The 27,323-nt window shown below is 45.7% G+C and overlaps 1 protein-coding gene and 1 long non-coding RNA gene across 5 annotated transcripts in view; one reads left to right on the top strand and one right to left on the bottom strand.

The window, feature by feature from the left end:
- Positions 1–15,357: 15,357 nt before the first annotated feature.
- Positions 15,358–27,323, bottom strand: part of LOC105498828 (AU RNA binding methylglutaconyl-CoA hydratase) — a 155,935-nt gene continuing 143,969 nt past the window's right edge. For all 4 annotated transcript variants that reach the window (XM_011771177.2, XM_011771178.3, XM_011771180.3 and 1 more), the window contains one exon: positions 15,358–25,999. In XM_011771177.2, coding sequence (XP_011769479.2) covers positions 25,922–25,999 — 78 coding nt within the window. In that variant the 3' untranslated portion in view covers positions 15,358–25,921. The remainder of the gene's footprint in view (positions 26,000–27,323) is intronic.
- The window catches only part of LOC139358080 (uncharacterized), a 35,668-nt gene continuing 30,400 nt past the window's right edge, over positions 22,056–27,323 (top strand). Inside the window, exon 1 of the long non-coding RNA XR_011612331.1 lies at positions 22,056–22,142. This is a non-coding gene — a long non-coding RNA (uncharacterized lncRNA). The remainder of the gene's footprint in view (positions 22,143–27,323) is intronic.

The raw sequence follows: 27,323 nt of genomic DNA, 5'->3' as shown, positions 1-27,323 counted from the left end.
AGACCCATCCCATCTTCCTGTCCAGCTGTTTAGTCTCAAACTGTACATTTATCTCATTAATAGATCAGCCTAAGATGTTCATCTCATGTAATATAGAGGCATCTTTTTTTCTTGGGAATCTGGCTGGTTTGTTGGTGGAAAGTCAGGGCTCAGGGGCTGTCGACGTTTAACTTAAGCCTCCTGTACTTTCGGGTTCTGGGACCCAGCACCTTTCTTGTCTATAGTTAGGTTTTTGAAAAGTGCTATTTGATTAAAATTTAAGGCCAGGCATGGTGGCTCATGCCTGTAATCCCAGCACTTTGGGAGGCCAAGGCGGGCAGATCACCTGAGGTTAGGAGTTCGAGACCAGCCTGACCAACATGGAGAAATCCCCAGCTCTACTAAAAACACAAAATTAACCAGGCGTGGTGATGCATGCTTGTGATTCCAGCTACTCAGGAGGCTGGGGCAGGAGAATCGCTTGAACCCGGGAGGCGGAGGTTGCGGTGAGCCAAGATTGTGCCACTGCACTCCAGCCTGGGCAACAAGAGCGAAACTCCGTCTCAAAAAAAAAAAAAAAAAATTTAAACACACTTTCATTCACTGAATCAATGACTCTTACCAGTCATGGTCAATAGCTGTATCATGACAATAGCTTAACTTGGGGAGTTTAAAAAATACCCACACCTGGATCCTACCCCAGGACTGGCTGAAGTTGCCTGGGTGGGGAGGGGAGAATTTCAGGTGATTGTAATATGCAGTCAGGGTTGAGGCCTTCTGCACACGGAGTTCCTTGAGCAAACCTCTTGTCCCTTTGAAACTGCCTCTGACAGGCTGTTTCCTCCATGCCTGCACCGTGAGTATTAGCTAATGACTTAATGACTAAAGGGGCACAACACTGCAAACAGCTATGGCGTACAGGATATTTACTAATGCCAGACACATCCACACAGCAACTCATTTAATCCCTATTCTGGTCTGTGAGGCCGGGAGTCTCCTTCCTCTCCTCTTTGGCCAACAGAATGTGATCTTCTGGGCCTTTCAAGCCCAATTCTTCAGAAGCTTGGAGCTCTACATTCTCCAGATTAGAGCCTGGCCACCGTGCTGCAAGGAAGCCAAGCTAGACCCATGGACAAGCCAAGGCCGTCTGGAGGCAGCCCTGGAGGATGGAGGCCAGCTTGGATGTCCCAGCCAGCTCGAGCTGCCAGATGAACGCAGCCACAGGAGCAGCCACAGCCCACACCAAGTAGAGTGGAAGAGTTGCCCAGCTGAGCCCTGTCCAAATTACCATCTACAGAATTACGAGAAAGAAAAAGCTGTGGGCCAAGTGCAGTGGCTCACGCCTGTAATCCCAGCACTCTGGGAGGCCAAGATGGGTGAATCACCTGAGGTCAGGAGTTCGAGACCAGCCTGGCCAACAGGCGAAACCCCATCTCTACCAAAAATACAAAAATTAGCTGGACATGGTGGTGTGCGCCTATAGTCCCAGCTACTCAGGAGGCGGAGGCAGGAGAATTGCTTGAACCCAGGAGGTGAAGGATGCAGCAAGCCCACATTGCACCACTATACCCCAGCCTGGGCAAGACTCCATCTAAAAAAAAAAAAAAGGAAAGGAAAAAGTTGTATTGCTTGACACATTATATTTGGGGATGTTGTGATACACAGCAGTAACTGAAATGCCACAAGGTTCCTCTGTTTCCTATGTGCCTACAGGGGCTCTGCTGACCCCGGGCACCCCAGAGAAACAGACACACATATATCCCTAACGGAGTGCTTCCAGTGGCTTCCACCCCGATAATAACAGCACACTCATGTCACCAATGAGGTGCTCCTGGTGATGCCCCAGAGAGCTTGGGGATGAGGGCACAAAGATAGCAGTTGAGGGACAACTTCCAGAGGGGCCAACTGCTTGTCTTCAAGACTAAATTACAGAAAACAAATCCTACCTCTCAATAGGACATTGAAGCTCAAAAACAATTCTGCTCAACTCAAACTTGGGTAGAAAGAGAAAAATCCAGAGATACTTAGATAATCCAGAATGTTAGAGATACCATTTCAAAAGTTCCTCAACAAAAAGCAAACCCCAAAAAATGATTCACAAAGCCACTTTAAAAATACAATCACTGGCCAGGCGCAGTGGCTCACGCCTGTAATCCCAGTACTTTGGGAGGCTGAGGTGGGTGCATCAGAAGGTCAAGAGTTCAAGACCAGTCTGGCCAACATAGCGAAACCCTGTCTCTGCTAAAAATACAAAAAATTAGCTGGGTGTAGTGGTGTGCACCTGTAGTCCCAGCTACTTCAGAGGCTGAGGCAGAAGAACCATGTGAACCCGGGAGGGGGAGGTTGCAGTGAGCCGAGATTGTGCCATTGCGCTCCAGCCCGGGCGACAGTGCAAGACTCGACTCCATCTCAAAAAAAAAAAAAAAAAAAAAAAAATACAGTCACCTGCTCTCTTCAGTGCTGCACACAGCAGCCTTGGTTATACGCAAGCCCCTGTGCCTGACAAGTGGCTGGTCCCTCAGTCTCAGGAGTCCTCACGCTTGCCGAAGCCCACAGCTCCCTTGCTCTTCTGCCGGACATCCTAGATGCCCTAGAAGCCGCTTTTCTTATTACATGCACCATGCGAGTGCTGAAGGTTCAGGTCACAGATGCCGGCAAAAGCCTTCTACCAAGAACGAAGTGATGGCCCAGAGACGAGGCCCCTCACAGAGCGAACACAGGTTTGGCCTTCACCAACTGAGAGAAATGGCCACGTGCCCGGCAAGCCAGAGAGGAAAAGCCTTCCTGCTTTTTTGCCGAAAGCCCTCATCTGGTCCAGCAACTTCATTTTATTTATGAATTTATTTATTTATTTATTTATTTATTGAGACCGAGTCTCACTCTGTCATCCAGGCTGGAGTGCAGTGGCGTGATCTCAGCTCGCTGCAACCTCCACCTCCTGGGTTCATGCCATTCTCCTGCCTCAGCCTCCCAAGTAGCTGGGACTGCAGGTGCACGCTGCCACGCCCACCTAATTTTTTGTATTTTAGTAGAGACGGGGTTTCACCATGTACCCAAGGCTGGTCGCGAACTCCTGAGCTCAGGCAATCTGCCCACCTCAGCCTCCCAAAGTGCTGGGATTTCAGGCGTGAGCCATGTCGCCCTGCCACCTTCATATTTATTAATAGTTCTTTAATGTTTGCAAAGCCCCGAGTATCTCCAAGAAAAGTCATTTCTTCCCTGTAGAGAGACGACTTTCTATTATTTAGGAGCAGTCTTGCAACCCTGCTCCCGGGGAAATCAAACATTAGGGAATAGTGTTCTGCTGATGAAGTGAGAAATGGGAGGACATGGCTTTGGCTGCAAAGATGACCCGGGTGCATTGTCGACGTCCCGGCTCCCACAGAGGCACTCGGTAGAGCCAAACGCTGAGCTTCATTGCACGAAGCCCTTTAGATGACAAGCCCTTCAGCTGCCTCCAGTGACATGTCCACGAGGGAGGCAGCAGTATCTGCTTCAGGCGAGAAGCCTGAGGACCAGGCACAGGGTTGGGGGAAAAGCCGGCTGGCCCTTGATGCTGGGTGTGCTGTTTTCCACCTGCTCTGAGCCTGGATCCATTTTCTGTCCTGCCACCATAAGCTGATCGCCTGGGCACCCGTTCCCTCTGGCTCCAGCCAGGTCACTGAGGGGATCAGCAGGAGACTGAGGGGAGCAGGGTAGTTCCCTGCTTTGGTGGCACCACGCAGGGAGTGGCTGTGTCCTCCACAGACCCAGAAGGGGTAACAGCTTCCTACTTACTCATGGGCACTGGGAGCCACCAGGTTCTCCCTTGGGGACAGGCGATTTCTTTCCCAGGGTGGGAGGTTGTTGGCCCCCACTGACAGAGGCACCTGTCCCATGACTTAGCCCTTCCTGGGGCCCTTTGCCTTCAGTGACTGGTTGATGTGGAGTCTAAAGCCCCTTGCCCAAGCTTAGGAACCCTCTGCAGGGCCATCCAGCTTGGAGTTCCCTGTGGGGTTAGCTAAGGCCACTGTTGTGACTGCATCTCAGCTTCCTCTCCTGCTCCCCACCCTGCCAGGAGGATATGAGGCAGTTCCCATGCACTGCAGCCGTGAGTCATTCTATTACCACCTTTTTAATGTTTTTAACAAAGAAATCAAACTCCAGAGAGGCAAGAGACTAAGTTATCAACGGGCAAATGGGATAGGCAGGTTGAATTCCCACCTGCCCGACCGCACAGTCCATGTTATATGGTGCTTATTTGATTGTAGGGAGAATATGTGCTCTTCTTAGCTGTCAACTGGGGGACAGAGTTGTAGATGTTTGAGGTAAAGTTTATCTCTAAAAGTTAGAGGAGTTGGAAAATAGTTGTAAAATCTTCCTTTCAATGTATGAGAAATGCATGTCTTCTCTCACGTAAGTAGGGGACATGGGAGGGATAAAAGTGAACAGAGCCTCTCGGAGGGCTGGAGAGATGGAGTACCTGGGAAGGTGCAGGAAGGGAGGAATGAAGCCCTCAGGGGAGGTGCGGGGCACTGAGCTTTCCAGATCTTCCAAACTCAGCTCGCCCTCCAGGAAAGACGGGCATTGACAAAACCTTCTGCCCCAAACCTTACAAAGTGCATGTCCACAGAAGAGCAACAACAGAAAAATAAAATGCCAGCCGCACTCACAGTGAGAAAGAGGATCAGCCCCACACCATAAAGTTAGAGACAGCCGGTGAGAAGATCCCAGGGCTCCTCCCTGAAGGCCACGCACTTCAGGGAGGTGGACACGCCCTGCCCACCAGGAACAGAGGCCACGTAGGGAGATTCCAACTCCCACTGAGAGTGGAAGACCCCTTCTCCCCAGGGGCAGAACAACCGCCAGGATCCCCGCCTGACGGTCTTTGGTGGAAAGCATGGCTGGAGGTGGCCACCCCGAGCTCATTGTGCTGAGCACAACAAGGAAATTTACCATAGGAGAAAGAAAGCAATGCCAGAACCCTGGGCAGCCCAGGAAGGCGGCCATGCTAAGCGTCTTGTGTTAAGGGTCTCTTCTCCACAGATGAGCCATTTCTGGGCTAAAACCCACAGAGTTTTGTCCTTTCCCTCCCTAGGCTGGGAAGGAAGTGGGAGCAGCGGACAAAGCTGGGCATCCACTCAGGGCTGGGCAGGTCTGGGGCAGAGGTCTGTGTCTCACGCTGCGACAGCATGACTGGACAACCTCAACCCAGTCTGGAATATGGTTGGGCTTAGGGAATCCCAGAAAGGGTCCTCAGCAGCACGATTGTGTTAGGTTTCTACTGCAACAGTATTAGTGGCTTAAAATGAACAATTCTTCACAGAACTGTTGTGGGGAGAGCGCTCAATTATTCCTAGACTTCTCACCAGCGATATTTAATGCCACTAGGAAAGATCCTCAGGATCATCAGAGAGGAAAAAATTGTGCCCAAGAATCTGATACCCAGGTAAGTCATTAATTACTCGAGGGAAAGGCAATAGACACTTATTTTCAAAATTGCCAGGATTCAAGAAATACAGAACATTTTAGGAAAACAAAAGTAAAATAAAATTGCCTAATTAATCAAGAACATAGAAACGGAAACGCTATGATACGAAAGCAATGAGATTGGATTAATATAAATTTGGAACTAATGCTGAGAATTGTGGGAATTACGGTTACAGAAATGAAGGGGAATGGTAACGCTGAAATGAAAATGGACACAAAATGACAAGAGCTTTCTGGTTTTCCCAGCTCTTCTGGGCTAATTAAAATGAATACATGTATATTGTTGTGGTAAGCAGAACACTGGCCCCCAAAGATATCCATGCTTGTATTAGTCTGTTTTGCTTGCTATAAAGAAATACCTGAGGCTGGGTAATTTATAAAGAAGACAGGGTTATTTGGCTCATAGTTCTGCAGGCTGTACAGGAAGCATGGCACCAGCATCTGCTCAACTTCTGGTGAGGCCTCAGGAAGCTTACAATCACGGCAGAAGGCAAAGGGGAGGCGGGGATGTCACATGGCAAGAGAGAGAATGAGAGGGAGCAGGGATGTCCCAGACTCTTTCAAACAACTCCATCTCACCTGAACTAACAAAGCGAGAACTCATTTATTACTGTGGGGAGGGCACCAAGTCCCTTGTGAGGAGTCTGCCCCCAGGACCCAAATAGCTCCCCCGAGGCCCTACCTCCAACCTTGGGAATCACATTTCAACATGGATGTGGAAGGGACACACATCCGCACCATAGCAATGCCCTAATCCCTGGACCCTGTGAATGTTAGGTGGTGTGGCACGGGGGAGTCAAGCTGGCAGATGGAATTCGGGTTGCTAATCAGCTGACCCTGAAATGGGGAGAGAAACGTGGATCACCCAGGTGTGTCCAGCATAACCACAGGGTCCTCAGCTGTGGATGAGGAGGCAGGGGGGTCTGGTGTGGTGTGGGAAGAACTCGACCTCCTGCTGCTACTTTGAGGTGGAGGTGAGGACCACCAGACAGGGTGGCCTAAGGCTGCCAGAGAGATGAGGGGAGAATTCTCCCATGGCCTCTGCAAGGACCAGAGCCCCGCCAACACTGTCACATTCGTCAGTGAGAACCATTTACTTCTGAACTACAGAACTGTCAATGATACATGCGTCCATGTCGTTTGAAATCACTAAGTTTGTAGGAATTTGTTACAGCAACAATAGAAAATGAATACAATTGTAGAAAAATTAGAATAGGTGCATGTACTATATTTATTACATGAAAATACGATTATATTGTGCTTACTGAACTGTAACCTGGTTTTCAATGTAACAGCACATAGTAAACATCTTCCTATGATAATTATATGGACACTCCGACAACAGGATTCTCAGTTGCTGCATAGAGTGCATGGACTTTAATGCATTTATCCCATCTTTCCAATTGATGAAGGCTTCCCCTAACTCCCAGATTAACATTCTCTGTGTACATCCTGGGTTGTAGCAAAATCCTAGAATTCAAATTGCTTTGTCAAAACATAGATACTTTGTTGTAATGTATGGCGTCTGACATAGAGCAGAATTGACACGTAACCCTCCCTGCACAGGACCAGGGGCTGCTGCCTGGGATCCTCGCGGACGCACCATCATTATCATCCCGGTTCATTTCTTTGTACAGATCTCAGCATGATTGTATCTTCTGAGGCAGGTTGTTTTCCCACGCCTCTCTCCATTGCCAGACACTTGCTCTCCAGAACCACATTGCGGGGGCAGGTAGCAGTTCCCAGTCCCAGCACAGGTGGTGAGCTGGAGTATGGCGCTCTCTGGACCACAGCAAGCAGCCCAAGGATCAGCCTGCCCTGTCCATGCCAAGACAGTCATTCTTTTAAGAGTTCAAAGACCATCAAAGCTTCATTGGTCTGTTCTATTTAATTTTTGAAGCATTTTGCCCTTTTTCCCCCCTTTTCTTCTTTTTCGAGACAAGGTCTCGCTCTCTCACCCAGACTGGAATGCAGTGGTGCCCTCATATATCACTGAAGTCTCGACCTCCTGGGTTCAAATGAGCCTCCTGCCTCAACCTCCCAAGTAGCTAGGACTGCAGGCATGAGCCACCGTGCCCAGTCACTGTGTATGTGCTTTTTATTCCTTTTAAAAATTTCATTTTCTCTAAAGATGATGCATTTAGGAGCTGGACTTATTGATGGCATCTTTTAAAATTATTTTGAAATATTTAAAAACCTTTGATTCACTGATGTGCTTTTGGCCTGAAGAAGGGGCTGTAAGATTTGTCTCGCTGCGTCAGAAAGACACATGGCATTTCCCCCACTGTCTTCCTCAGTGTCGCCCGCTGGAAGCAGGGGTGTCCAGACCACACTGCAGCTTCCTTGGGAACCTGGGGCTTTTCTTAGCAATATCCAGTGATGTCTGCCTTTAAAAAGAATGTGCATGGTTGTGGGCTGGGGGTCAGGGGTGGGGGCTTCAGTCCCAACTCAGCCCTTGAGAAAAGTAATGAACATAATTCTCCAAAGCCCCCAGCCCCTTTTACAAACAGGTCACATTAAGTTAATTTACCAGCTAAGACAAGACCTTTTGATGGCTGGGCAGTTTCCCATAGGACTGAAAAGGCAGGAGCTGCCAACACTTTGTCTAGGCCCCTCGGTGCCCCAGTGACATCTGCCCAGACCTCGCAGGAACCTCGGCCTTGTCCTTTTTGATGACTGGAGAGAGTTAGTGGTTCCTGGAGCTCAAGGTGGAGGTAACCCTCCGAGACACTGCCTGGCTCTGGAGCCCCTCCCAGCCCCTCCTTTCTGTCCTCAGATATGTCACCATCCCCAACCCAGGAGAAATCACTCTTCTCCACATTTTGTGTGTGTGTGTGTGTGTGCGCGCGCGCACACGTGCATGCGCATCTGCGCTTCCTGGGAGCACAGGAAGGAGGAACCAGGATTTGTTTCCATTCTTTTGAGACAGCATTCTCATGGAGGTTAAAATACAGTAAATGCTGAATGGAGAAAGTTTCTAATTCCCAGAACCCCAAATGCTATTGGTGGGCAGTCTGGTTTGTTGGGGCAAACTGTTTTAAAAGAGCTGTTTGGAGTTGAGGCGCACCTGTGAAACTAAACACACCGGGGTGAGAAAGGCTTTCTCGGGGCGGATGTGCAGGACTTGATTTTGCTGAGTTTAATGCCACTCATTTCACTTTCTCTTGGCCAGAGCCCGTTTCCCCTGCTTGAACACACAAAACCTTGCTGGGAGCCAGCTTAGCTCTCTGGGTGGGATGGGCAGCCCCAGGGTCAGCCAGGGCTTGCTGGGGCCTAGACTTTTGACCTCCAAAGAGGACGGAGTCTGGGGACCACCCTGCACACCATCCTCCATCCAGAGAGGGTTCCCCATATTCAGGGGAGCTCCTCTCCAAGATGAAACAAGGGCTCAGTTCCATTTCTGACTTCCTCTAGGTCAGCACGTGCAGTCGCTTCACAGAAAAATGGTGTGGATGTGCTAGACTGGGGACAAAGGCCCTCTGTTGTCCCCGTCACCTGTGGTTTCCTGCCGCAAAGGCTAAACCAAGTACCTTATAAAGAAGGGCTGAGTGCTTTGAGCGCTTCAAGGATTTACTCAAAACCCAGCGCTCTGGGCTACTCTGACCCCAGTCACCAACAGGTGTTGAGACTCCCCTGAGGACCCGCCAAAACTGGCTGGGGTTTCCTCTCCACTTCAGTGCCACCCGTCTCCAAGCCCATACTCCCGGGCATCTCTCAATCACTCCCTCTACAAGACCCCAGGGTGTGGGTAACGGGGGCTGGCAAAGCCTGGACTCCTGCAATGACATCGGAAACCAGCGGCACCCATTCCCTCTCCAAAGCTCACATCCAGAAGAGCAAATGACAGCACCCCCCTCCACTCCGGCAGTAAGCAGCAGCGAGTCTCACCAATTTGAGAGGCTCTAGAACAACAGATGGTAATTTGTTGACACAAAGATTTAAGGGGACTCAATTACAGTCCCACTGAAAAAGCTCTCTCTAAAATAAAGTATACAGATTCCTCAGTTCGCAGAAATTGCTGACAGCTTTGTTTTCAACCCTCCAGGAGTAAAAAGAAGCTGACAACTTATTTTTGCAGGTTATGTTCATTCAACTCTATTTTTAGATCTTTTTCCTAAATAAGTACACCAGAATAGCATTCAATTTGAAAATCACCATCTGTTCAGAGGAATGAGCTTGGCCTCACTAGGCTGGGTATACCTGGCCCATGGCAAGGTGGCAGTCTCCTTGTGGACTGAACCAAGGGGGTAGTTTCAGGTCTCCAAGTGGTGTTAAGAGAATGCACTAAAAACAGTCACAGGCAGCTGGCATTTTTAATGCCCATTAAACAACTATTAATATATTTTATTTATAAGCTGAGAACCACACAAAAAAATGCCCTTGGCTTTTTAAAAAGAAGTTCAAATAATCCCTTGTATTAAAATAGATTTCTTATAAAAAGGCGATCCAGCCTAAGTTTGGTAGTTAAGATAAAAATTAACCTATGTTAAAGAAAGCCAGCTCAGAACGCTATAAAAAGCCCCTTCCCCCACCTCTTTCTTCCGGTGTATGGCCGCCCTCCCCTCCCTCTGCAGCCACTTGGTAGTGACTCACGCCTTTCTTTGGAAATGCAGTTGCTGCGTGAAACACAACGTGAGAATGGGAATCTGACATATGAGTAACCCGGCCGAGAGGCACCTCTTGGAAATGACACTGGGCCTTGGCTAGAATTACGCACAGGCCCTGGGAGGGCTGCGGCTCGTAGGCCCGTAGGGGGCAGGGTGAGGGCGGAGGTCTTGGCGCCCCCAGGCCTGACCCGCCCGCACCGCTGGGCTATTTTTAACTTCCACTAAACTTAGCCAACTCCACCCTCTTGAATAATCCAGACCTTAAAATGCTATTTTTCTCCAACAAGTCAAAAGAATTCTGCGAGTTAGAGCGCAGATTAAGTTGCTAGTGACGGGCACTGAAGGTTTGAGAACCGAGAAAATGAGCCGGTGACAGGGAGCGCGTCCTCAGCGGCCAGGCCCGGCAGGGGGCTCGGGCACTCGGGGCACACGGTGGTCGTCGCCGTGTCTCAGCAGGACCCTATGCGCTGGAGAGCTCGGGGCCGCGAGGCGCGCAGCAAGGAGGCCTCTGGCTTCTCTATTTTTGGCCTCTGAACGTTTTCCAAAATAATTACCAAAAGGAAATACAAACGCACACATGGACCAAACACACAAAACGTCCTTCTGCGGGAAGCCAGCACTAGGAAAGAAAAAAAAAAAAAAAATCCGAAGTGAAATTATGACACAGGGTTTTGTAACCCGCGGTGGCGCGCTTCTGAAACCCGAGCCCGGCAGCGGCTTCTTATCTGCACCGCGTTCCAGGAAGCAGCCAGCGTTTCGGCCGCGCAGGGGCCGCCGCCGCACGTAGGCAGCGTCCCCCGGCCCGGGACCCGCAGGAATGCGAGGGGGAAGACAGATCGCCGGAGGAGCAGGGGTCAGAAGTCAGTGTTTAAGCACTCACTGGCTTTCGGTGAAGCCGGAATGTGAGCAGCGAGTCGGGGTGGGGGGCCTTGGGGTTGCACACGCTTGCTCTAAGCACCGAGGCTCAGCCGAGTACATGCACAACCCTCTGGATGCAGCGGAAAGTCGTATGGCTTAGGGCCGCACCCCGAACTTCACCATTTACAACCCCCCATCCCGTCACTGCTGTCACGAAGCAATCAAGAGTTAAAGGTTATCACAGTCTGTTCTTCGAAGGAAATAATTGGAATCAAGGACTTTGGACGGGAGGAAGTTGGTAAATTGCCGCTTCCTCCCTCCTGTTCTTGTTTAACTTCTCACAAGAACATGTGGCAGCGCTGCAGGTTAACTCATCTTACATAACTTCGGGGTCATGTCAACTGTTCAGAAGAAAGAAAAACAAGTATTCCCTTCTTTAGAAGTTGTATTTAGAAATAGACACTGTTGTTTAGGACAAGTTCACTTGGGTTGCCTGATCACTTGCAGCAGAAAATCTTAGAACTGCTCCTCAAGCAACGAAAACTGGGGGCTCCCATTTCCATTTTTCTTTTTCTCTTTCTCTTTTTTCTTTCCTTTCTCTCTTTTTCTTTCTTTCTTTCTCTCTCTCTCTCCTTCCTTCCTTTTTTCTTTCTTTCCTCCATCCTTCCTCTTTCTTTTCTTTCTCTTTTCTTTCCCTCCCTCCCTCCCTTCTGTTTCCTTTCCCCTCCCCTCCCCTCCCCTCCATCCCCCTCCTCTCCCCTCCCCTCCCCTCCCCTCCATCCCCTTCCTCTCCTCTCTTTTTCTCAGTCTTGCTCTGTCGCCCAGGCTGGAGTGCAGTAGCACGATCTCAGCTCACTGCAACCTCTGTTTCCTGGGTTCAAGCAATTCCCCTGCCTCAGCCTCCTGAGTAGCTGGGACTGCAGGTGCACACCACTAGGCCCAGCTAATTTTTTGTTTCAGGAGACACTGGGTTTCACCATGTTGGCCAGGATGGTCTCAATCTCCTGACTGCGTGATCCACCTGCCTCAGCCTCCCAAAGTGCTGGGATTACAGGTGTGAGCCACCACGCCCAGCCGGGCTCCCATTTTTCTGAATATGAACTTCAAAGTAGTTTGAGGAGCCCAACATAAGAGTAACTGGACAATTGTCTTCCTCTGAGAAAACAAAATGACACCAACATGAATCAAATGATGATTTGGTATTTCATTAAACACAACTCTTACAGCACCAGGAAGATAGTAGCCCATCTGTGCCAAGTGTATTTACTCAGTGGCAATAGGGATTTGGAGAATCTTGCATTGTGATTTGCTGGGGTCCACAAGCCACACATCGCGTGTCTGGCCACCCTACGTGTCCAAAGGTGAACAAAGAAATAACCTAGAGACACAGGGACAAGGACAAGCCCAGTAACACCCATGTGGCCGTCTGCTGGAATTGAAAGCCAGGTGTGGCAGGCTTCTACCCCACTCCAATCACGACGTCCTAATGAGGGCTACCAATTACCAATTACCGATTACTGCACCTCCCCACTGGCCTAGGGCCCTCATCCTCCCCAAACATCTCTGAGCAGAGTGGCAATTAAGAGCACCCTGCTCTGTGGTGGGGAGCCTGGGAGCTGCCAGGGGCCATATCCTCCTACCACAAGGGAAGCTGGATAGCAGAGGAGAGGGGGAGATGGGAGAAGAAAGACTGAGTTCCTAGAGTCCTGAGACGGCAAGTCCAGTGGCTCCCAAAGCTGGCTAGGCACAGGGAGTCCCTTTTCCTGACTTGTTCAATTCAAGCCGGGTCTGTCACATGCCTCCAGAAGAGTTTTGACAGAGGTGTGGGCACCTTCTCAATGCCCTGTCTCCATGGTTGACCCACTTCCCTGACAGTGCCTTGAGCTCCTCCCCTGATCCGGCTGGTCCAGGTCCTTGCTGGTGGGGGCCACATGCTGGGGTAGGCCAGAAGCCCCTTCTTGCAAGCCCTACTTCAGACAGATACCATGCGGAGAGAGGGTGGACTATGGACTCCCTCCTCACATTGAATCCATGGAAGGCCACATAAGGCTTAAGGGGTCTGTTCTCAGCCCATGACAACGTCTAAGACTGGAGGAACAAAAATGAAGTAGTGCATGGACCAATGACGTGATAAGACCCCAGCGGAAAAATTTTCTCCAATATTCCTCTAGGAAAGAGTCCTAGCAGCAAGAACATTGTCACGAGATTGGCCAAGTGATCAACTGCCAGGAAAACGACAGTCCCTGTCTAGTCCCTTCCCGTGATGTGAAATGTGGTGTGAGCTGGAGCCCTTGCATGCTTCGCCCCCATCTGTGGGCGGTTCCCTCCTTCACTGGGCACTGAGGCCACAGGCTGCTTTGTTCTGCAGAGCCATGCCTGGCCTCTGGAGGAAGGGACGTGACCCACAGATCTGGACTTAGAGCTGGGCAGAACCCTGGGGTGATGCTTACTGAGCAGGATGCCCAGGTTTGTGACTGTATCTAGGAGAGGCCTTAAGGCACATAGGGTCAGGGAAAGGATGGCTGATTGAGTCAAGGTTGGCCTGGGTGGCTGCTTTGTTTTTGGGTCCAGGACAGCAGCCCTCTCTTCTCCTGAAGAGATCTCCCTCCTCCAATCATAGTACCCCACCACCCTGGCCACAGGGAGGCCATATGATCTGAGCTAGGCCTATCAGAGGCCTCTCCTGGGAGTTTCTGAGTTGGAAGTGAGTGAAGAGTGTGCCCCCTCTTTCCTGCTGGGGGGCCATGCAGCTGGGAGCTGCCATCAGGTAGAGCTGGTCTACTGGGACAGGTCCAAAGGATGGAGCCACATACCAGAGACTACAGGCACATGGTGGGGAGTGGAGTGTCCTGGCAGCCCTGTGACCCCGGCTCCCCTGTCTTTACACAGTTTGGGGCTGAGAGCCAGTGAAGTTTCCTGTTGTCTAAGCTACTTTGGTTGACTTTCTGCCATCAAAATACAGTCTTCACGCACCCAGCAGTTCAGACGGCACTCAACTGCTAAGAGTCAAAGTTCAACAAAATGCAGAATTTTAGTTGTTTACCTTTTTAGTTACGTGGACTCAAAAACAAGCATCACCATAACTTTCCACTATGTGTGACAATGTAAGAGTCATATCTTTGTGGCTCCAAAAATGTTTAATAAAAGCAACCGGTATATTCAATATTTAGCTCATAAGAGCTAAGCACTGTAAAATATGTCTGACATCTTCAACAGCAAACTAGAATAAAGGTAAAATTAAAATAGGGTAGAAGAGTGTTCATGAACCAATCTCACATGAAACCCTACTCCTAAAAAAAAGGCAACTTCCAAATAGGTGTCTTGACTTCACCCAGTGGCTTTAAAATAGTTATTAATTGTGGACGCATTAAGAAGCCAAAACTCATTGTTATTTCTGAAGCACATTATTTTGAAATTCTGTTTAAATCTTCCATATTTGTATGATGAAAGTTATGTCACAAAGTTAATCATTCCCAGGATGCTTGCAGTAGGGGTAATAAAAAACTTCTTGTGCAAGCGGCCATTAATCAGCAGTGTAACATTGCATAACGTGCTCCAAAGCACGTGTCGTGGGATCAGAGTACACGGCTGCATCATGCAGGCCAGTGTCTGTGCCTCCTGCTGACCTTTTCCAGTGCAGAACTCAAACCATGTGATGTATGCTTCTTGCCAAGTCACTTATTGCCAATGATGAAGTTGGATGATATGGAGAAACATAAATTTCTTTCTTACTTTTTTTTTTTTTTTTGGAGTTCTAAAAGGAAGACTCTTTGAAGTCTCTGGCTTCTGGCACAGTGTTGTTGCTGGCTTGGTTGTGTTACTCTTGATCATTTTTAAAAACTCTCCATTAAAACTGAAATAAAATATTTTGCTCATGTGGTTCCTGGCGTTTGCATTAGAAACAATAGGCACACCCCCACAAGAAGAGTATTTTATATGTGAGCAACGCAAAAAGTCAAAGATGTTAGAAGCCAAAGATATACGGATATCAAATCCCAATCCGTCATGTTTGATGTTCTTGAGCAATAATGTTAGCGAGAAACTATTACTTAATCTTGCTGGTATTATCCAAAGAGAACACTTGCGAAATACTTAAGACAAACATGCTGTAATTATTACATGAATAAAGAGCTTGTGTAGCATAAACTGTTTTTGTAACATCGACACAAATTCTGTTGGAGCAGGCTAATAATTAGCCGTGGTAACAACAATGGCCACTGTGTTTGAGAAGCTCTGAGAGGTAACAGTGCTGCCAGAGGTGAGATGACTCACGTGTGTCTTCTACCCTCGAAGTGGCCTTCCTGTAGAGGGACTGTTTTCAATGACATCTTAACCTAGAAAGTCTTCTGAAATTTCACCAACAGCTAATTATACATTCTAGTACCAACTAGAATATATCTAGTTCCCTAACATATATTGGAAATTAAATTTCATCTTATCTTCATTTTACTTTTTTTTTTTTTTAAGGAAAGGACTCTTGCATTTGATTACTAGCAAACTCTTACTGTACATGAAATCCTGTTCAAGGTCTGAAAGCTCAAATTAATAAATGATTTTGTCATCATAGTCAACAGTGGAACATGAATTTAACAATGTGGAAGAAAAGTTGTCCTAAAACATAAGACACCTATATATGCTGGAATTTCAATACTTTTTATTTTTACTACTTCAAGGCTGCATTTATGCATTGCTTTGCTTTGGTTTATGGCTGTTAGTTTAGCAACTAAGGACTGAATGAACACAGATCCCTCACAGATCATCCAACCTCATGACCAGGCAAGGGTAGCCTCAGCTGGAGCAGCCTATTTCTGTTTCCTGGGTCTAGACTCAGAGCACACATTTAAAAGACAATACAGCAGTAAATCCTCTCCTACCTTGACTACAACTAAACCTGACATTTGGGAAGTGAGGTATAGTCAACGGTTTGGGCTTTAATAATAATTCAATAAATATCAGTTTTGATGTACCAGAAGTCAGAAAGCTACCTTGTACACCTTGCCAATAACAGCCCATGGTATACATGTTTGCATTAGAATCAGCTGGGGATAGGGAAGGCATATCAGTGGGAACAGTGCAGTGAGAACCTCCAAAAAATCTGCTCCTCCATATAAACAATGAGAACATCAATAAAGATTGTAGAAAAAAAAATTGTCAAAACTTTTTAAGAACCCCAGAAATTAGCCAAAAGCTTGCAACAATCTGGGAAGCATTTATTCAAGAAAAGTGGCTGAATCTCAATAAGAACAAGCTTTGTGGCATTTTATTTGTTTTGTTGTTGTTGTTGTTTGAGGCAGAGTTTTGCTTTTGTTGCCCAGGCTGGAGTACAATGGCATGATCTTGGCTCACTGCAACCTCTGCCTCCTGGGTTCAAGCAATTCTCCTGTCTCAGGCTCCTGAGTAGCTGGGATTACAGGCGCCCGCCACTACACCCAGCTAGTGTTTGGTATTTTTAGTAGAAATGGGGTTTCACCATGTTGGCCAAGCTGGTCTTGAACTCCTGACCTCCTGTCAAAGGTGATCCGTCTGCCTCGGCCTCCCAAAGTACTGGGATTACAGGTGTAAGCCACAGCACCCAGCTGCTTTGTGGAATTTTAACTTGCCCTATTCCACTTCCTCTTCCCAGAGCCACACACACCTTGAAAACTAATAGTCTCACACTCATGGCAGCCATGAAAACCAGCAGCCACTATAGGAGAATGAATGTCTTTGTAGCATGCCCAAAGCCCTGTTCCTAGAAACTTGTCATTATCTGATATGTCCAGCATTTCTCTGGTGTTTTAATAATGGGGAAAACCCCCACTCACAGGGCTTGTCTTTATTTGCCCTAACTTAGGACCTCATTCATTGTAGAGAGCTTTTTCCTGCAGGGTGTTTAAGGAAAAAAAAAAAAATCAGTGATGATTGTTCAGCATCAAAGCTGCCTGAGTTGAGGCAAGTAAGAAGCTGACCAAAAAACATAAAAACAGAAACTGGGGAATGAGATGTCCATAGAGGGCTATGAAAAGCTCTGACATATTCCTAGAAATCTAGAAGGCCATGTGCATGTGAGGGCTGTATGCAAGCTCACGGAAGACTTGAGAAGGCCCTAGCTCTCACCTCTGGCTGACCTTAAGGCTCTACACAAGGAGGAAGTGAAGGCTAAGGCAGAGTTGCCAATTGCTTGTCAATGTATTGAAGGTATGCCTCAACATACAGAGCCCTTCAGCAAGAGCTGGAGATTTACTGGTTCAAGGCATTTAAGGAAATCTGAGTCCAATCAAGAGCTGAACACTAAAATAACCAAGCAGAGACTTCAGTAACCACACACAACAAAACACACAGAATTAGTTCAGGAAAGTCAATACACAAATAGCAACAATAATAAACAACTGTGAACCTAGGATGGGACAGAGGATGATCTGACTTCCAGAGTTGCCATATTATATTATTTAAAATGTTCATTACTCAATAAAACATTGTAAGACATATACAGAAACAAGAAAGTCTGACTCATACAAGGAAATGAAACATTCAATGGAAACTGTTCCTGAGAAAAGCTCAGATGTTAAATGTATTCGAAAACATTTTAAATCAGCTATTTTAAATATATTCAGAGAACTAAAGAAAAGTATAAGAATAATGCCTCACCAACATGGAATATCAATAAAGACAAAACATTTTAAAGAGGACCAAAGAATAATTCTAAAATCGAAATGACAATAACTGTAATGAAAAACCCACTAGATGGTCTCAAAAGCAGATTTGAGATGGCAGAGGAAAGGAGTAAACTCAAAAGCTTATCAATAGAAATTACTAAATCTGAAGAGTAGAGAGAAATAAGATTAAAGGAAAATAATCAAAGGTCTTGTTCAAAGGTCAAGAGCCCTATGGGATGCCATCAAGTATACCAGCATATGCCTAATGGGAGTTCCAGAGAGAAAGGAAAGAGAGAAAGGGGTAGAAAAAGTATTTGAGAAGATAATGGCCAAAAAGTTCCCAAATGTGACAAAGACATGAGTCTACATATCCAAGAGCCCAACAAAACAGAATCAACTCAAAGAGATCCACACTGAGACATATTATGCTCAAATTGTCAAAAGACAAAGACAAAAAGAGAATCCTGAAAGCATCAAGAGAAGTGACTCATCATACACAAGGGATTCACAATAAAATTAAGATAGCTCTTCATCAGAAATCATGCAGGCCAAAATGCAGTGGCATGACATATTGAAAGTGCTGAAGGAAAAAGGCTGTCAACCAAGAACCCTATGACTAACAGAATCATCCTTCAAAAATGAAAGAAAAATTGAGACATTTCAAGATAAACAAAAATTGAGAATTTGTCCCTAGCAGACCTGCCCAACGGGAAATACTAAAGGGAGTGCTTCAGGTTGAAACGAAAAGATACTAGAAAGTTACTCAAATCCACAGTTTTTAAAAAAAGAGTGTTGGTAAAGATAACTATATAAGAGACACTGTAAGTGTATTTTTCATTTGTAACTTTCATTTCAGTTGTAACTTCTTTTTCTCCAATTAAAAGACAACTTCATAAAGCAATAATTAAACTGTTCTGAAGTTACAGTGCATAAAGATTTAATTTGTATGAAAATAAAAGCACAGAGGATGGGGGAAGAAACAATGCTATATAGGAACAAAGAATTTGTATACTGTTGGAATTAAGTTAGTATTACTCCATAATAGATTGTATAAGTCAAGACGGTAATTGTAACTTCTACCATAACCCCTACACTGCTCATCATGTTTACATTTGAAGACTAGTTTATCCCCAGGGGAAGTTCAAAACAATTTTAAACGTTAGGTATGTCATGTTTTTCAGGACAGTCAACATATATCTTCATATCTACACATGCAAGCATTTTTAATACACATGAAGCACATGTGGGCGTACGTAAACTGCAAGTCTAGGGAAGTAAGGCAAGCACCGAGGGCTTGGAGTTTTGAGGTTACTGAGCCATTCTGAGCCTGGACTAATGAGATCACACCATAATTGAACTCAGAAGTACGAGTGCCATGGATGGTCTAGGATAAACACTCTCTCTGAGTCCTCTCAGAAGAGTGGCTTAGCAATCTCGACTCACACCATGCCTTCCCACAAAGACCAGAGGAAAAGAAAGGAGCTTTTCAGTGTTATTTGCATGCCAATACTGGTGTTAGGTAAGCATACGACAGAGCCACCCCGTAGGTATTAAGAACCAATATTCCAATCACATCTTCCAATAATTAGAGCTTCCTTCCACCAAGATAGATGTGAGCTGTCATTTCCTATTTCTTATGGCATGTGACACATTTCTTGTACTTACATTTTTAAAGAACTCAAATTACAGTCACTCTTATACAAGTTCTAGGCATCATAAAAAGCATGTTTCAGGAAAGCGTTAATAGACAACTCAAAAGAAATGTTACCCAATGCAGCCGAGGCTATTAGGAGCTCGAACTTCTCTCTCTTGCCAAACAGTTCTTCACTTTCTGTAAACTGCACAAAGGTTTCATTCAACACAGTTTGGAGGCTGAAAGTGAACGTGACTCAGACTATTTTTGGAAAGGTCAAGAAAGTACACTTGCCAATTTTCAAATTTCTCTGAAACCTTTTCCTGCAAACATCACCAGTAAAGTTACGTAATCCCCGAGCTGCAACTTGATGATGTGGTGATTTTACTATTTCTCTCGGAAGGTTCAGGTACACACTGTGCAGTACGTTCATGGGAGGCTTTGTTCAGACGGCATTTTACACGTCAGTCTGTTTAAATGCTTTAGGGGACCAAAACATCTAAAGCTACCTTGGCAGCAAGATGGGAGAATCAACTGAAGCCTAGGAAGGAAACCTGGCCTACCCTTGGCCTGACCACAGCCCACCGCAGGGCTAGACTCCTCCAGTATCTCCTGAGGTGGGGAGCAGGTGGGCCGCTCCATGAAAACCGACCAGATGAGAAAATGGGCAGCTTTGCTCAGGGCAATCTTCCCTCCCTGGCCCCCAAAATTGGTACTACAAACATGGCACTCAAACATGAGAATGATTTCTTACAATGTTAGATGAACTAAAACTCCTTACACTGTAGATTACCTCAAGGGCCAACATAGTTAACCAGACACACCTCAGGCAGATACCTGTTTTCTCTCTCTCTCAAGACCCAACTCACTAGCGACCAGTATTTGTAAGGAGACCCATCTTTCTCTTTTTTTTTTTTTTTTTTTTTGAGACAGAGTCTGGCTCTGTCGTCCGGGCTGGAGTGCAGTGGCCGGATCTCAGCTCACTGCAAGCTCCGCCTCGCGGATTTAGGCCATTCTCCTGCCTCAGCCTCCCGAGTAGCTGGGACTACAGGCGCCCGCCACCTCGCCCGGCTAAGTTTTTGTATTTTTTAGTAGAGACGGGGTTTCACTGGGTTAGCCAGGATGGTCTCAATCTCCTGACCTCGTGATCCGCCCGTCTCGGCCTCCCAAAGTGCTGGGATTACAGGCTTGAGCCACCACGCCCGGCCTAAGACCCATCTTTCTCATCTGCTAAGTCCGTGCCAGTGTTAGAGGACTGCACCCATGAGAGTCTGCGCCAGTGTTGGGGGCCTGCAGTTTGCTTTCACTTCACAAAAACCGTCTAAGTTGGAAGAACTGTCCTCTGGTGCCTCTAAACTTCCCGCAGCAATGGCCCTGCCCATGCCTGCCCACTTTCTGCTCTAACACTCCAGAGGCAGGGGGCAGCTTTTGGACCTAGGAGGGTGTAAGTAACTTCCTCGCATAGACTTTAGTCCACCTCTCTTGTCTCTGGACAAGTGCAGAGCAATGAGCAGAAGTGGGGAGGTGGGGAGGAGCCCTGCATGGCTTCCCCTCGCCCTGGAAGCCTCTGAAGATCTGTTTTAAACTGCAGTTCTACTGGAGGCAGCTACCATGTTTCCCTAGACTTCTCTTTTCCTGAGTGAAGGTTCATGTACATGCCCCCAAACCAGCCATGGTTGTGAGACCTACCTTCCCGTCTTCTGAAATATGAAACAAACAAAACACACCACCACATAAAGCACCTTTATACATACCACATCCAATGTGACTGGGTCTTCATAACCATCCTGAACGACTACTGGATTCTTTTACAAATGAAGAAATGGGCTTGGGGAGATGAGGCGTTTTGTCCATGGTCTCATCGCTGGCTTCAGTGGAGCTGAAACTTGGCCAAAGAGCTCCCATGTGCTTTACAGGAAAGTACAGAGTGACTCTATGACCACTAGAAATTGCAATGCTGAGTGCTGAATACAACACTCCAAATGAGTCTGACCAGGGCCAAATAGAGCAACAAACCTGGCGCCCTTCCCGAAAGATGTCTGGGGCACTCTTGACCCACGGGGAGCACATCTTGCCTCCCCTTTTTTTTTTTATTATTATTATTTTTTAGAGACAGTCTTGCTCTGTTGCCCGGACTAGAGTGCGGTGGTGTGATCTCGGCTCACTGCAAGCTCCGCCTCCCAGGTTCATGCCATTGTCCTGCCTCAGCCTCCCGAGTAGCTGGGACTACAGGCGCCTGCCACCACGCCCGGCTTAATTTTTGTATTTTTAGTAGAGGCGGGTTTCACCGTGTTAGCCAGGATGGTCTCGATCTCCTGACCTCATGATCTGCCCACCTTGGCCTCCCAAAGTGCTGGGATGACAGGCCCTCTTGCCCCCTTTTTGACAAGCATTGCTATCAAGCCATGAGTCCTCACACTTAGACTCCAGTAGCTGGTTTTAGGGGGAACTGAGATGTGAAGACATACATCAATCACTACTAGCATCTTGACAGATCCATGCCTCATTCATATCTACCAAGACTGGCTCCGTGCCCTTGATGGTACAGTCATTAAACACCGGAACGAACCCAGAACCCAGAACGCCCAGCATGAATCCTGCTGCCTCAGTGTCCTAAACTATAAATCAGCAAACCCATTTCATAAGGTTCTGCTATTAGGTGTAAAAATGCACAGTGTCTGATAGAGGAGGTGCTGAGTGGGCGTTGGCTCTAATTGTTACATTACTTGCCTGTGTCATCAGATCAGCTGATAAGCACACTTTTGGTATTTTTCCAAGTAATGAGAAAATTGTTGACCAAATCAGGGCAAAGGACACTACTCCCTCTAGGTTGACAAAAACACACGTATCAGCAGCCTTCTGTTACGTTGTTTGGCTGTTTTCAAGCTCAACAGTGACAAAAGGGCCAGGAGACCTGGGTGTAATTCCTGACTTCAGCATGTACCTGCCGTGGGGCTGCGGGTAAGTGGTCCCTCCATGGTTTATGGGTCTCTTTGTGCCACAGGAATAACCAAAGTGCCTATCCTTTCGTGGAGGTAGTGTCTGGAAAGCACCTGGTAGATATTAATGGCTTCATAAATGTTACTCAGTATTACTGTAACACCCAGCTCTTATTCGTTCATCTTATTTAAAGGGTATTTTCAGTGATCTTGTCAAAATGTTTTCTTAAATCAAAACACCACAGTACTGTTTCTATATTAGGCCTTTAAAAAAGAACTTACATGTTGGTTCCTAGGAGCTCACTTTGGGGCCCCCGAGGGAACTGCCAGCTCCTGGAGGAGGGCCCATCTCATGTCTTGCAACACGGGCGCGTCTCCAGGGCTGCTGCCGAACCACACGGGTGCATGTCTTGGTCTGTCCCTGACATCCTTTATTTTCCCCACCAGGTCCCCAGATATCTCATGCTGCCCTGAGAATTATTTTGGAAAACAAATAGTGTACACTAAATAGCTTATTAGGTGCTAACGCTCTAAGGGGTAGCTGAATTTTTGGAGGTCCCAAAGAAGACTGAAAATTCAAAGGCAAGCATTTGAAACAGTGATTTTTTGGAGCCTGAGACACATATACAATTGAACAGAGGATTCGACCACCTTCCACCTCCCAAAATACCCCAAAACACAATCTGTATCCTGCTTCATCTACGCAGAAAAGCACCTCTTACATTGTGTTACCGGAATATTAGCAACTAACTTTTAAATGTTGTATTTTTTTATGAAACATGTATACAGTTAACATACTATGAGAAGACAACTTCTACTGCTATTCTGATAAAGTTCAATACATACTGACGTACGTGTTAGTTAATATTTTACTAGATCGGTAGACAAATAATGGCATGATTAATTATTTCTGAATGTCTGTGTGCCAGGATCTTTGGAGCCCAAATAAGAGCAAATGTAGGGCACATCACCAGAGGTAGAAGTTCAGGTCAAGTGAGGAAAAGGGCTGACGGCCGGCCAGTGACACACTCATGCGCAGGTATACGCTTTTTCTAAGTGCTGATCCATGAATCCACACTCCACTACTTTGGCCTATTCACAAAGCACTTAGAAAGTGCTATCAGAAAAGTAACACTTTGTGACAAGCCAAGTTTTGATTGCTAGAACAACAAGGACAACAAAAATGATTGACAGGAAAACCAAATCCATCATTATTAAGAACAAAGCAAACATGAAATGATCCTTTACATTACAGAAATCAATCTCAGATAACCTCTTATTTTGGCCATTACTAGAGCTTTTCTCTTGCCTCAGAACTTTAGAAACTTGGAGACCTCTTTTCCTTTCCTTTCATAGACAAGTTAGAAATTAACCAGCTCTAAATAACTTCAAAACCAGTAGGCCTCATGCTCTGAGATAACGGGAAATATTTTATTTTGCTTTCATCCTCTTACTTCTATCTGTGCTTGACCACTCATCCTCCTTTTTTGAGTCTTCTCTAACGTAGTCTGAACACACGGATACGTCTACTGCATTTTCAGCTGTGCGCACCAACAGGCGGTGTGCTGCAGAAAGAGGAGCAGCCCATGCAGGGGCCCCTCCCTAGGTAGCATGGCCCTACCCAGAGACCCGTAAGCCTGACTTGGGGGAGGATCAGGATTACTTAGCAGCAAGACTGATACTGAAAGGAAAATCAAGAGAAACGCAAACGTTGATTCAGAGAATTGGACAGACACTTTTCTCTGCCATAATACATGAAGTCTGCAATACCTTAAGTCACTACAGGACTTTGCTTTCAGATACATTCCAGTGACTTCATCAGAACTTGTTAGGAAATTAAACAGTGCTCGATCAGTGACAGTAGACTAGACTATGAATCCAAGTTAAGAGAAACGACTTAGCACACTCTGAATAATTTTTTCCTAATAACATAATTATTTCCTGCTCAAAGAGAAAGTGGTACTTAGCATGTCATGGAGAGGACAAACTGGCCCTGCAACCTTTAAAGGGCTATGAAAACCACCACCAGCATTTTAGATGCAAATTATCATGCATAAAACGAACCGCTCAGCAAGTTTATCAGTGCACAAGCATGCCTGCCGCCCAACACGACCACCACAGAGAGAGCCAAACGTGAATTTTAATAAGCCCTCTTTATCGTATGATGATCAGCTGAGCAATTGTCATAAATCCGCAGAGTCTCAGCACCTAAGGTGGTAAAGAAAACAGCACTCACCTTAGTGTCCAGACATTAGTGAAGACACTGCCTACCTTTGTCAGGACAGACATCAGCAGATGGCCAGTCCACATTGGCCTCCTAGAAGAATTTCAGAATTGAGGTTGAGTTCAAGTTCCCAAGTTAAAAAATGTAAGTTTCAGAATTTAAAAAATGAAGCCTACATGCTTTCAAACAGCAATGAAGTCGTCATGATGAGGATGTAAATCCACAGTAAAATGGGTGTTTATCTGATATACGGAAATGTGAAAGGAGGACACCTTAAGGACACAGCTGGGCTGCACCACAGTGAAGCTTGCTGCAGTGTTCAGCGGGCAAGGGGCACTCCCAGGGACGTCGTCTCCGGCATGACCAGACTCAGACCTGGCACCAACTAGAAAGGCAGTGTGGTTTGGTAAAATGAATGTAAAGTAGAGCTATCTCAAATTATTTAAGGGCATCAGAATGTTCTGCTTCCTTTTTCCACAGCGAATTCTCCAGTTTCCGATGTCCCACACACCTACCAATGCCTACTTCCCAGGTACGGCTACTCAGGCACGCAACCTGGAGGCCCCTCTGTTTACGGCTTCTTAGCCTGGCCTGGGTAGGAAGGCAGGGGTTTGTTAGGACAAAGGGTTGTTTTAAGTTCACCTCTTTCCCTTACAGAAATTGGATGCAAATAGCTGAGGGTAAGGAAGCAAAGAACGGTCTCCACTTTAATCCATGATCCCAAGCCATTTCCATGCTCCAATCCTGGCTGCCCCACTTTCTTTCCTCCTTTGTGTGTAAACATCACCTTTCCTAGGCCCGGTGGCCAAGCCACTTGCTGGGCGGAGGTCCTGCAAGTCCCACTTCACCAGGTCTCCTGTCCACTTCGGTTCTTTGGCTTCAGTCTTTGGATTAATTCTTCACCTTCGATACCGTATTACGGGACTGATGCTGTAAAGAGGTTGCCTGACAGAAGCAGCAATGAAAGGGCTGTTTCTTCTAAAGTCCAGCATGCAATGATTTAGTCAATTCAAAAAGAATGGGGTAAGAGAAAAATTCCCATGTTTTCTTTTCACTGATTTTATTTGTATTAGGTAGTTTTCACTCAGAATATCTATCAGTTCATTTTTCAGGTTTAGATATATGTATATGTATCTGTTCGTATGCATTAATTACTTAGAAACTTTATTTGGTATAACTTCACATTTTTGGTATATAGAAATTTTATTTTCTTAATGCAGCACAGTAGACATACAATCAATATTATTCCCTAGAATGTGCAATATATAAATTATTCACATTAAAAAAATTAAGAACAGAAAGCCGCATATGCAGTAAATATTTAAAAATGTATATCTAACTTTGATTCTGTTTCTGACAATATACACTACTAGCTTTACAAATCTGAATGAATATGACATTTACACATTTGAATGAAGTACACGGATGGGTCCATTCCAGATGCTTACTACACTATATGAATAATTTGCTCTTCACTTTGGTCATTGAGATTCCATGTGCTGAGGCATACAGTGGACCCGAAAGACACTTCCAGAAGTACATTTAGTACATTGGCATCTTAAGAATTTCTCTTCCTTTTATTCTCCTTTATAGCGAGGGGGCCTTTTCTCTTTAAAAGCAAGAAGACCTTCAAGTCTGTCTTTCGTTGGAATGGTCTAAGAAAAACAAAATATTAAATATGTCAAAAATGTTAAAACAGCTGTAAAAGTTTATCAAGCACTATCTAAGAAAACTACTTAAAACCACATTCTAAAAGTTTAAAATCTATCAGTCACTTGAACAATTCTCCTTATTATGTAACCAAACTCATCCTCCTTAATCCAAGTAGTTCTCTACCTCATTTGGCTCTTCTTTTTCTAGTTTCCTAACAAGGTGGAAGGTTATGATTGATTTAGATCTTTTCTCTAATATATGCATCTAATGCTATTTCTATCTAAGCACTGATTTCAATATATCCCACAAACTTTGAGAAGTTGTATTTTCATTTTAATTTAATTCAAAATATTTTATAATTCCTCAAGACATTTTTGACATACAACATTATTTAGAAAGGTGTTGTTTAATCACCCAATATTTTGGGCTTTTGTAGCAATCTTTCTTTTATTGATTTCTAGTTTAATTCCATTGTGGTCTGAAGAATACCTTGTATAATTTCTGGTTTTTACATTTAGTTAAGTTGTAATTTATGGCCAAATGTGCTTTTAAAATTTTTCTTTGGGCTCTGAGTCTATTTCTAAGACGTGCAGTTCACTTTCCTCATGGCATGTACTCATCAATGACAGGTGGCGATTTATATATACAGGCTGGGCACAGAGTCACACTCTAGATACTGCTCCCTTAAATGAGAGCTCATGCAGTTTCCAACTCTCAGGAAAGGTAGAACAAAACTTTTTTGCTATTTCAAATGCCCTAAAACAAAGTTCTATCTTTCAGAGAAAGATGAAAAAGGGAGAACATTTTTTTCTTCTACTGGGAGACCTACTAATTTGTATGCATTCATCCCTCAGTATCTGCAGGGGATTGGTTACAGGACCTCCTGCAGATGCCAAAATCTGCAGATACTCCAGTCCCTTATATATTAATAAAATGGTATATCATATTACCTATGCACATCCTCCTGTATACTTTAAATCATCTCTAGATTATTTATAATACCTAATATAATATAAATGGCATGTACACAGTTGTTACGTTGTTTAGGGAATAATGATAAGGAAAAAAGTCAGTACATGTTCAGTACAGATGCAATCATGCTTTTTTTCCCCTGAATATTTTCAATTTATACTTGGTTGAATCCACAAATGCAAAACTTACAGATGAAAAGTGCCGGTTGTGTAAAATATAAAACGATAATTTCATTAGTGAACTTTCAGTGGGCAGGAGAGAAGGCTCAGAAGTTCAGGAAAAGCCAAGGAGTCTCATCCCAGGTTGCGTGGGCTGGCACACGCTCGCCACCACTCTCCTCTACCTCTCTACACT

This window comes from Macaca nemestrina, chromosome 14 (assembly GCF_043159975.1).
Source record: "Macaca nemestrina isolate mMacNem1 chromosome 14, mMacNem.hap1, whole genome shotgun sequence".
In the NCBI taxonomy this organism is placed as follows: Eukaryota; Metazoa; Chordata; class Mammalia; order Primates; family Cercopithecidae; genus Macaca; species Macaca nemestrina.
The sequence above is the reverse complement of the archived record's forward strand: the minus strand, read 5'-3'. Positions and strand labels throughout refer to the sequence as shown.